This window comes from Tympanuchus pallidicinctus, unplaced genomic scaffold (genome assembly GCF_026119805.1).
Source record: "Tympanuchus pallidicinctus isolate F22 unplaced genomic scaffold, pur_lepc_1.0 scaffold1, whole genome shotgun sequence".
NCBI lineage: Eukaryota > Metazoa > Chordata > Aves > Galliformes > Phasianidae > Tympanuchus > Tympanuchus pallidicinctus.
Window position 1 is genome coordinate 69,591,169 of NW_026294618.1, and position 12,113 is coordinate 69,603,281.

The following is a 12,113-nucleotide window of genomic DNA, read 5'->3' on the forward strand; positions in this document are numbered from 1 at the left end:
AGAATGAAGCGTTCAAGAGAAGCAAGAAATCACTGCTGTGTCAACCAGCAGCTACAGAAGTTCACGTGTGATTCTTCAGTCTCTGAAATGGTTCCATTAATGTTTTTACTTGGAACTCATTTTCATGAGCCTTCTTTTTCTATCCCGGTCTTCAGAGCAGTCCTTCCTGTTGTTGTGTTTTACTGAAAAATAGAAAATATAGAGACATTTCAAAGTCCATGGACACACTCATAAAACCTGCATGCTGAGATGAATTCACCTGGATGAATTCACTCCATCCAATCACAAATCAAAAATTTTCTTCAATGTTTCTAGTACAAAAAATCTGTCAGCATCTTTAAGGTACTTTTCCAGTCTTAAAAAACACTGTGTGTGAAGGTCATCACAGAGCCTCACAATTTTTTGTTTAATAGGAGCTCATAGGGCTCAAGCTGGTCATTCATTGATACCAGCAAGAAAATTTCTGCAAGTCCAGTTATACCTCCAATGGCAGCTCTGCAATTTCATTGTCTTCAAATGACAATTTGTTATAAGTGAGCGTATTCTGAAGACAGCAGAGTAGCATGGATGTGGTTCAAAGGGCACTCTGGCTACAGAGCTATGATTTCTGGTGAGTGGTGAGGTGAGATGAGAGGAACTCAGTGTGATTCCCGCATTACAGGCTAAGCTGGCAGAACTTGCAGGAAAAAAAAATAAAAAAGAAAAAAGAAAAAAAAAAGAAAAAAAATCAATTTGATCCATTTGTACAGAAACTTAGTAATTTTTAATATAATCAATAGGACATTTATGAGAATTTTCATTGTAGAAGAATGGCTTAAATCTCACCCCTCAAATTACCCTGGGCTTTTCTGTTTGCCTGAGGATGCATAGGAGATGGATTCTTTTCTCAGGACTTGGCTGCATGCACCATACACAATCTTAAAGTTTTAATGAAGTCATTGCATTTTAAAAATATCTGAATAGAACATAAGATTAAACTTTCAAATACTTATACATTCCAGTTTTTACTATATTCCAGGTTGTGCTAAAGTCCTTGAAAATCATTTGAAGGACATTAATCTTCATTTTTAAAGGACAGAGATTTTCACTATTATAAAACGTGTGACGTTTGTCATAGTAACAGATCTTTACAGTAACCTACACCAAACGATTGTATATAAAAATGCAAATTATGTGTGTTATCCTCTGCCCCAATTGCATATAGCCATTCCACAGCAACTGACTCATGGCCATTTTGAAGGCACTGCTGTGAGGGTAGGCTTGATAGTCACTGTCGTTGGCGAGAAAGAAGGCAGAGAATATTTTTGTAATGAGTGTTTGTACAGTAAGCAGCACAGTGGGGTGCCAACGGTAATGATCGTAAACCTTGATCAGTGATTTCAAACACAACAGTAATGTCAGACAGAACGTTATTTGTGCATAACCAGAGATTTCAGCTGCCTTATGAAACCCGTAGATTGCTCTGGGGACACTTCTGAGCCATCTGTAACTAACCCACTCAAAGCACGCTTACTTTCCCCTCCCCGTTCTCCTTGCGCCACCATATTGCTTTTCCACCAGTCACAGCAGCGCAACAAGCGTCACCGCTCCGGCGGGGCCGCCTTCAGCACCGGGCCGGACGGACAGCTCCAGCCTGGACCGGCCCCGGGGCGGGCTCGTGCTGGGAGGCGAGGCCGCGCAATGGGAGCCGGGGCCGTGCCGGGGGCGGCGCGGAGGAGGGTCCCCCCTTCCGGCGGCGATGAGCAGAGGCGGCAGCTCCGCAGCCGGCGCTGTGGTTTTAAATGGGCGGAGCGGCGGAGGGCGGAGGGGCGGCCGGTAGGCGGTCGGCGCTGGCCCGCGGCTCCCATATAACCCCACCTCCCGGGCGAGGAGTGCCGCGGTAATTGGCTGGATGTGGTACTTGGAGATGTTGAGCTGGCTCCTTCCCCCCATGTCTCTGCACACACACAGGGGCGGGTGGTGCGGGCGGGAGCGGGAGGCAGGGCTCAGCCCCGGCGGTGGTGGAGCTCGCCCATCCGCCTGCCTGCCCGCCGCCGTGCCTGAGCCGCTCCTGCTGCTGGGCTGCTGCCTGCGGCCGCAGGACCCGGCCGAACCGGCCCGAGGGGAGCGCGGGCGGCTGCTGGCGGCTGCCGAGATGATGGCGGAGGGCGGCGGCGGGCCGGCGCGGCGGAAGGCGCTGTCGCTGCTGGAGGCGGCCCGCTCCCGCTACGAGAGCCTGCAGATCTCAGACGACGTCTTCGGGGAGTCGGGCCAGGACAGCAGCGGGAACCCGTTTTACAGCACCTCGGCCGACTCCCGCTCCGCCGCCTCTTCCCAGGACGAGGAGGATGACGAGGAGGGCGAGGGGCGCCCGGAGGGGCGCCCGGAGGGGCCGTGCCCGCGGAGCAGGGCGGCGCGGCGTCGCGTCCCGAGGCCGGCGGCGGCCCCGGCGGAGCGGCGGCGGCAGCAGCAACGGCAAGCCGGAGGCGGCGCGGTGCCGGGCGGCCTGGGCCCGATGGAGGAGGGGGAGGAGGAGGAGGACGCGGAGACGGGCGGCTGGACGCGGTCTCTGCGAGACGTCCCGCCGCCTCGCTTCAAGGATAGCAGCGGTACGCGGGGAAACGGGGGCGGGCGGCGAGGCCTGGGCGATGGTGCGGGCATCGGGGCGCGGGTGCCTCCCGAGGCCGGCCCGGCCGTTAGGCTGCCGTGCGGGGTGCGGGGTGCGGGCCGCGTGCGTGCTTAGTCACAAACGTCTTTCCCCGAGGCGCAGAGCGCGGACAGCAGCGGGGTGCTGAGGGACTGCGTGCGGGCTCCTCCCGGGGCAGCGCTTGCGAAGGCCCTGCCCACAGGTGGGGACACGCGGGGAACAGAGCGGCTGGCTCGACCCCCTGCCCGCGGAGCGGAGCGACTTCCTCTTGCGAGGCTTTTCGTGCCTCTCTCTTTCATCCTAACCGTTCTGCGTTGGTGCGTGGCGGAAGTGAGATCCTGAGGGTGGTGAATCGGCAGGCGGTCGGGCAGCTCGGATCTGTGCGGGGCGACTTGCGTAGCGAGTTGCACCGCTGGGTTCCGTCAGCTGACACATCTGTCGGCAGGGCCGAGCATCCAAGTTGGCTGTGAAGGGGAAAAGCTTTGCAAAAACAGGTCGTTGGTTACAAAGGGGTGAGGCATCAAATGAAGTGCTTGTGTCTCAGAAGGGTTAGCGCTGCCTGGCTCCACTGAGCTGATGGATGGCTTGTTTGCCCTAAGGTTGCTTGTCTTCACTGTTTGTTGTTTTGTTTTTTTTTTGTTTGTTTGTTTTTTACAGCTTTTAGTTAATTCACTTTGCTATTAGAATGTAAATGCGGGTGAGTGCTTCTACACCTGGTTAGTATGCTGGAATTTGTGCAGTGGGACGGGTAGAAACCTACCTGCGGGAGCAGCTAGGGATGAGGGACTGAAGTGGAGCTGGCACGGAAACTCAGAGTTCCATGGTGCTTCAGGCAGATGTGAAAAAGAAGTTGCCATTTCCCCCTAGCTCCAGAAGTCTCTAGACACTGTAATATCCTTAAATATCAAGCTGATCTGCCTCTTTAAGGAACTCTTTGATTTTCAACTCATCAGATTGGTCTAAGATCAGATTCTGGACCACAGGCTTCATGGTGTGATGTTATTTTGGTATTAATTATCATTTAATTTCCTGTGTCCACTGGCTTATTTCTTCATATCATTACTTTATAGGCAGTATACACTCTAACAAATAGAACTGGGATTCACATTTTACTGTTGCTTTGGGAAAGAAAATTAAGTTGACCTGTTAACTCTAGAATTCAGATTTCCTTTGAAATGAAAGAGTCTGATCTGCTGTTGTCAGAAATAGATGCAGAAGCCTCTTGAGATAGGCATATGGATATCACTGTGAATATTTCCTCCTAGTAATAGATGTTGTAGAGTTTGCTGCTGCCCTTTCATTCTGTTGATCTTGATGATGATAATAGATGCTGCATGCTGTTCGTAGCATGGTGATTTGGTTTGGCAAAAGTTCAAATAGTGTAGTGCTTTGATGTGTCTGAAGCATGTACACTCTTATTATTTATTTATTGACTACTCTAATTCCAGACTACAGAAACTACTGCACTGTACAACCAAACTCTTGTAATTCTAGTCTGTAGATCAACTGGCTTTGGTCAATGCATATCTCATAATTAGGTCCGTGCTGAGCACACTTGTACTGTCAGTGTTCTGACCCAGTGTACAGTGTACTGTACAGTGTTCTGACCCAGGAGACTGGGGCAGTACCACGGAAGAGGAGGACTCAGCTGATGTGAAGACAACTGTTGTTTCCAATGGCACCACCTCTTTCTGTACCTAATGGACAAATGTAATGAAATATACAAGAAAGAAGTGTAGGGTCAAGCATGCAGCACTAACAAATTCTTCTCAATAAAAAGTTTTGGATGAAAGAATCTTTTCTTTCCAGGTTCTGATCTTAAAAAGGAGTTTTGAATGAGATAAAATTTAAATTAGCACAAAAGCTTCTCAGTATGGTCTTCTCGCCTCAGATGATGCAATGTACTTCCATTACTATACTTCTGAGATTTCAGCCAGAAAATAAATGTATTTAAGAACTGAAGTCTCATGAAACATCAGCTATATTGATTCTAGAAGTAAATCTTTGAGTCAGACTAGGATCAAACTAGTGTCAAGCTGTTTGGTTTAGGAGACAGCCCTACTAGGAAAGGGAAGGTATGGAACAGAAAAGGATTTAAAGTTTCTGAATAAGAATGAGCTAAAGCTATCAAGAGAAAAGTAGACATTTATGATACTCTTTTGGTCTTTTTAACCAGAGGCAGAAAGTCCTATTGCTTTACCTTTTTCCTTTTCTAAAAAATAATTACTTAATGCCTTTCCCTTCCCAGCCTCAATGTATTAACAAAGTGTTGTACTTATCCCTAGAATTAGTCTCTAGAGTTATCAGGCTTACTGTATTTCTGAGATGAAGTATCAGTTGAGGTCCAGATGCTGTGGGGGCTGCTGGCAGTGTGAGATGTTTCAGTTCAGTATGCCCTCAGTCTGGACTCAAGTAGCTATGTGTACTCATGAGGATGCCTGCCTTGCCCACGTACTGCATTCTGATGGACTGGGAAGGAGCTGTATCAGCTTTGGGTGCTGAAAGAGAAGTGACTGGAGAGAATTACTGCACAACACTTAATTATAGGCTGTTGTGTCTTTTTTTGTGCTAGGGAGGTTCAGGTTTGGATATAAGGAAAAAATTCTTTTCTGAAAGAGTAGTCAAGCATTGGAACAGGCTGCCCAGGGAGATGGTTCCTGGAGGCGTTCAACAAATGTGTGAATGTGGCATGGAGAGGCGTGGTAGGTGAGCATGATGGAGGATGGGCTGGTGGTTGGCTAGATTTTAGAGGCCTTTTCCAACCTCAATGATTCTGCGAAAGAAATATCACAAACATGAATAGCTTTGTCAGACTTCCTTTGTGGGAATCCAAGGTAGCTGTTAACTCTAACACTGAGGTTAGAACAGATGGTTTTCTGGCTCTTGGTGTTACTTTCAGTTAAGCTATTCTGCAAAATCATTCTCTTTAGTTGCTGAGAAAAATACAAGCCATACTGTGATGCCCTGATTTTTGAACTGATAAATAGTAGCACTATGCAGCTCTGATCAAAATAAGCTGAGGAAACAAGGGAGCTCAATTGCTTGCCATAAATTTCAAAGTAATGATGTGAGTACTGTGATATAAGGTGTATAGGAGGTGCTGAAATTCTTTCCCTTGAGAAAGAGTGCATGGCTCCAGCAAGTCTGTGGGTAGCTCAATATGTGTATTTAAAAGGATGACGACATTCTTGAGGAAATGTTGGATCTCAGCATGTTTTGTTATATCCCTTCTCACTGTCTTGAAGAGAGAACTTCCCATTTTCTCCAAACCTTACTGTGAAGGGAAGGTAAAATTAATTTGTTTGGAAGTGGACCTACAGAGAGGGAGAAAGGCTTCCAGGAAAGGAGATCTGACCTCTGCCCAAACACTGCTTTCCTTTTGCAAGGAAGGATGGGTGGATTTTCTGTCTTCCCTTCCTGTGAGAGTAGGACTGAGTGAGCTGGGAAAGTGCTATTACAATAGGGGAAGTATAATTGAAATGCGGAGAAAGCAACTATTACTACTTCATTTGTGGGCTAGTGAATGCTAGAAACTCAATGTAAAACCTTGATTTCTGGTTCCTCCTGCCTTAAACTTTTTTTAATGTGTATGCTGTTTCTTCACAGAATACCCTAGGTTAGAAGGGAATGAGAAAGATCATTCAGTGTAACTTTTGGCTCCACATAAGACCACACAAAGTTCAAATCCTATTTATGATAGCATTGTCCAAATGCATCTTGAGCTCCAGCAGGCTTGTTGCCATCACCCTGGATCACCACTGACTGAGGTTACCTCTCCCTAACAGGAGCTGTAGTGATAGTGCTCTTCTCTGTAGCCCTGAAAGCCACAGAGTGAACATCCTTCAGTGATAAGAAAGTATAGAGGTGAAGAGAGTTGGGTGGCTCTGAGTAGTGCTTTCCTCTGTTTGCCTAGTAATCTGACCAGGAAATTTTCTGTAAAATATGGGCACTTTTGCTTTTGGTCTTTCTTCTTGGAGGTCCTAGAAATACGAATATTCTTGTATTAATGCATCTCGATGTTCCTGAATTGGGCAGCTGATACTGTGTCCCTAGAGTTTAATGCTCCCCCTATTTATATATCCAGCGACTAGAAAATTGGTTCTTAGATGTAAAAGCCATCCTGTTGTTAGAGATCATGTTTTAGGATGACAGCAGTAACGGGGAAGTTTGATTAAAAATTATTGCTGAAGTCCTCAAAGTTACAATCAATCAGTGCTACTGTTTTCTTCATTTTTGTGTTCTCGGAAATCTGTTCTTAGACCTAAACCCAAGGACAAAATGTAAGGGCTGTTCCTTACTGACAGTTTGAGACAACTCCTCCTCAGCAGGTTGCGTTTGGAGAGCATAGCTAGCTTTTTATGGGCTTTCAGAGTATATGTCAGACACAAAATGTGCTGTGAGATATCTTTGGAGAATTCAGTCCAGTAGAACAGCTTGCACTCAAGAAGTTGCATAGTCCATGTCTGGCAGTCAGGCTCCCCTTGTTACCTAGAAGAGGTTTAAATGAATATTTGAAGTAATTTTTAATATACTTCTTAGGAGACTAATTTTTTCCAAAGGGCCACGTGATGGGAAATAGTCATTTATTCCATGATGGCTAGCACATGAGAGAACATCTGCTCAAGGGAGGTTGTGTTGATGAAATAGCCTGCATACAGGATAATAGCATGTTCCAGCTACTGTCAGAGAAGCAAAGGATAGCTCTAAATTGAAGTAGTGAACTGTCTACTTCATGCATCTTCTGGGAGCCAACTAGATACAGCTTCATCTGCAACAGCTTCTGAATAAAAGTCTCTAGTACTTGGTTTGAGTGGTATTTTCTTTCCAGTACTAGTAATAGGCAAGTGATCTGTTTCACAGACTTCTCTTTAATCTTAGATACTTATATTTCAGCAGGTTTGCTTTAACAAAAGGGTATTACATTACGTTAAGCTTGGTCATTTAACTATCCTGTTCAGTAGCAGGAATACTTCCAAAGCATATACTGGAGAGGCAGGCTGTTTGTTTTTGGTTTTAAGTCTTTGATTTGAAACATGGAATTGAAATGTGTAAAACTTGTGTGATAAGTTTCCTTGATTTGGGGTTAACTACTAAGAAAAGATGCAGCCAGTGGCCCTTCAGTTCAGTGAGTGAAGACCACAGAATCAAAGAGCAGTTGAGATTGGAAGAAACTTCAAGATCCTCTAGTGTAACGTCTCCTACTCAAAGCATGGTCAGCTAGAGCAGTTTTTGCAAGGCTCTATGCAGTTGGGATTTTAATATTTCCAGGAACAGGAGGCTCCAGCCTCTCTGGGCAGTGTATTCCAGTGTGTGACCACCTTTCCAGTAAAAGTTGTTGGTTTTTCTTTTTTTGTTTCCTTATGATAATTCACAAGTGCCTCTTTGTACATCAGCTGGTAGGACTTCACTCTTTGGAGTTCTTTTATTGTTGTTGCTTTATGAATGCTGAACAATGAAAACTTAGTTCCTTCAAGCTAGTCAGCAGTGAATCTCGCAGTATAATAGATACAGGTATAGCACAGAGTTGTTCATTTGACCTGTGTTGGGAACAATATTAGCAGAGCTAAATAATTCAGCTGAAGTTAAATAATCAAAGGAGAGGAAAGGAATAAGGTAGAAAGGGAGAGGCTTTCAGTGTTATTTAAGTATCTCTAACTGTAAATCCGAGTTGTAGGGAGAGATGCAGTGTTGCGTGCTCTTCCCAAGAATAGAAGACTTGTATGGGAAGGCAGATGAGAAGACAGTATTCCAGCAGCAGGCAGACAGGACAAAGAATTCTTGGGTCAGGCTGGGTTGTAAACGATGGCCACATACATGCTGCCATCTAACAACACTGATCATCTTGGTTCAAGTCCTGAACTGTATCTGAAGGCTTTCATCTTACTCTTCTTACTCAATTGAGGACCATAGCTAAAGATTCCAGAGGTATAAGACCACCTGTAAAAGCTATTTAGTTGCTTATGAAGTATTCTACTTGAGAAATATCTGGGCCAGATTTTCTGTCTGTAAGTTGATGAAGTGCCTCTGATGTGTCATGTTATTGCTTACTTCTGTCATCAGAATTAGCTGCTTTTCACTTGCTTAACCATGGAAAATGGCATATCTGTATGAGCTGTTCTTGCATTCTAAGTAGAAGTTATTTATAGCTTCCTAGATGTTTTGTGATGTTGCTATGTGATATGATAAATACATCAGAAAGATGTACATTACAATTTTCCAGATCATTTATTGGATGACTTAAAGGCTTGATGTTTTGCTAAAGATGTGGATTAATGCAAGGGCTTAATACATCATACCTCATATGAAACCTAAATGTGCTTTCTATATGGTTTTAGAACACACTTTCCTGCTTCCATCATCATTGTAATACAAGTTCATGACAGCCTTCTTAATTCTAAAATTTACTGCAATTTAGCCATGTTCCCATCCTTTGTGTGCATAACTCTGTGATTGAGCATATATTTTGTGAATAACATACTATTGATAAATTTCACAGAAGTACCTATTCTCTGCTTTTATACAGATAGCCAGTTCTGGTCAGTACTTGAGACATGAAGATATATAAATGCTGCAAATTAATGTCTTCTCTATAGACACTGACTGAACGTCTACAAGGGAAAAACTTATTTCTTTCTTGATTTTTGTACTACATCAAATGAATCCTTTCCCCTTGCAGTTACTTATGGGGCCATTTCAAAGAAATAGGTTACTTCCTACAAATAGTCATGTCCACTTGCTTGCTGTACTGTTTCTGTGATGCTGACAACTTCCTTTGTTTACTTAACTCCAAGTCAGCCTGGAGAGGAAACTGGCCTCTCTCCTGAGCCTAATGAGGATGCTAATAGCTGAATTGACTTGCTTATTACGTATAGACTGCTGGGCCACAAGAAGCTGTCCTGGGTTCTGTAGAAGTGGGAAATTTGTCTTAGGTGTGCTTGTTTGTTTACATGTTTTGTATAGTTTTCCTCCCATGCTTGTCTTTCAAAAACTTGGAGCAGATGGATTTAGCAGTTTGGAAGTAAAAGGTGCTTCTCAAAGGGAAGATAATCATGGGTACAGTTTTACATTTTATCTAGAGGTCAGAGGAGTATAGTCCCTAAAATACCTTATTCTTCCTAATACTGCTGAAATTTCTGCATGTTGTTAGAAAATAGAACAGGTGGACTCCAAAGGAATATATAAGACAGATGTATGAGAACACTGCCATTTGACATCTTGCTTCTTTGTGGCAAGGCATCCTTTTTAGGAACTTATCCAAGCTCCCACTTCACACAGGATGTTAATCAGTCACAGTCTCTATCTGAAAATGAACAGATACATAACTGAATGGGTCTTGTAAAAATGAAGCCATAGTTTCAAGAGTGAAGGACTGCAGGGAAACAGTTTTAGAGGGCTCTGCAGCTTGTTTTGGCCTCATATAAATATTTCTGAATTATCACCCTTGATTTTCTGTGAAGATGACTGATATTAATGATTACCTGATTAGTAGGCTTGCTTCCAATTTTGCTCTCCTGGACATCTTGGGTTCATATGATTTCTATTAACAAACAATATTTTTCATTAAGAAGGCTAAAGAACAAACACAGCAATACAAGGCTTTAGCTGTGCAGTTGAGAACTGGTAAAACTGAAGTATGGTTGATGTATCACACTGTAAAGATGCAAAAATCTTGTCAGAGAAGGATAAATAGGAGTCACTGTAGCAAAGAGTAATTTATGTCCATATGGGTGGGGGAAAGAAGTTGTTTTGAACAAAAAGATTACTGGACTGAGAGGATACAGTGGGCCTGTCAGTAGTTACAAATGGTTTTGGTTGGCTTTTTTTTTTTTTTTTTTTTTGAGGGAAAGGGGAGAATGAACAGAAAACAGACTTCAAGCAGATGCTATTATAACTGTGATTCATTTGTGATTACATGTGGCAGAGAAGTGGGTGTGTATGAAATAGATTGCAGCATGTCTTTCTTCTAAGTTACTTACGTAATTCACTGCTGTGGAAAATTTGTCTATCCAGTGTGTGGAGTCATGTGCATTTTTTTGAGTGGTAAATGCTAGCTGATTTGCCACTGGGAAGCATCTGGAGCTGTGCAGTCCGGGATCTGTGTGTTGCTGTGGATGTGTAGCTGTCATCATTGTTACGATGCTCCCTGCTTGCAGAATGCAGACCGGGTTTGGGTACTGGTAATCTTGTCAGTTAATGCCTTGAAAAATTACTTTGAAGGAGTTACATATATTGAAACTCATGCATGCTTTTATGCATATGGTTTGTGGTAATTGGGGTGGGGACCTAGTATTACTTGTTCTGTCAGTACTGGGGCAGAACAGTTTAACTGGATTGCTACTGCAAGGCAAGAAATAGGCAGCCTTCACTAGACGTCAAGGTGGTGGATCTTATAAATTGCCTTGCTGCAGTGGCCTGGCAAAAATGAGTTATCTTTGGATTAGGTTGATAGGTTCCCAATATGGTCTTGAAAAGTGTGAAATGCTCTTACATCTTTCATGCTGGAGACATTGTATGATGGATGTAACAACATGTGTGAATGTAAATTCTTATTTAATCATTCAAAGCAGTGTGTTACTAGAATGAGAAGACCTGTTTAAACTGAAGACTTTCTCCCATTTCTAGGGTATTGTAGTTATTTTTTACATAAAAATTTGTCCTACCGTGTAGTCATTGTTTACGGAATCACAGAATGGCCTGGGTTGGAAGGGTCTTCAAAGATCATGAATCTCCAAACCCCCTCCGACAAGCAGGCAAAGTTTCAGATGAAGTGAAATACAAAGTATGAAGTTTTATACTGGTAAGATCTGCATTAATTACCCCTTGTTATCCTCTTTGAGACTAATAGAAATGAAGCACTAAGACTTGGAGTGCCTTCGAGAGATTTGTGGCTTCTTCCAGAGTGTTAGCTTTCCTGCAAATAGTATATTTAAAAATAAATTTTAAAAAAAGAGTAAGGAAAGATGCCTTTGAGTGTGTTGCTAATCTCATTCAGAAAGGAGTGATGGCTTTTGGCATAAACTACAGTACTCTTTCTACTTGAGGAGGCTGTATCTGAAAAGGAATGACCCCTTTACCCCTTCAGAAAAGACCTTCACCTGCTTCTGTACTGCTGGGTAGTGGTTTGGCTTAACTGACATCACAGATCGTCTACAATAGTTGGCCTCCCTACCAATGCAGGTCCTGGTGACTGGGACCCACTCTTGCACAGTAAGGAGCATCTGGGCAGGGAGACCCATGGCTAGGTGAAGCTGTGGGAAGTGTAACCCAGCCATGCTGGGGGTGAGGCTTAGGGCGCTGGGGGATAACCTGAGACCCAGGGCCATAGGAACAGTTTGATCTGTCAGAGCCCCTAGGATAGTTCCTTGAAACAAACTCTGAAAGTCTTTGCTTTTGCTGAAATGTCTTTTCCACAAAAGAGGAGGTGGGAAGGAATTTGGCACTTGTTTGGGCAGCTCTTCCAGTCCACATACAGGCTGCTCTGTGGGTT

General features: G+C 43.9%; 1 protein-coding gene across 1 annotated transcript in view; it reads left to right on the plus strand.

The window, feature by feature from the left end:
* Positions 1-1,877: 1,877 nt before the first annotated feature.
* The window catches only part of PGBD5 (piggyBac transposable element derived 5), a 73,610-nt gene continuing 63,374 nt past the window's right edge, over positions 1,878-12,113 (plus strand). Inside the window, exon 1 of the mRNA XM_052683045.1 lies at positions 1,878-2,588. Within this exon, the coding sequence (XP_052539005.1) occupies positions 1,892-2,588 (697 nt within the window). The 5' untranslated portion in view covers positions 1,878-1,891. The remainder of the gene's footprint in view (positions 2,589-12,113) is intronic.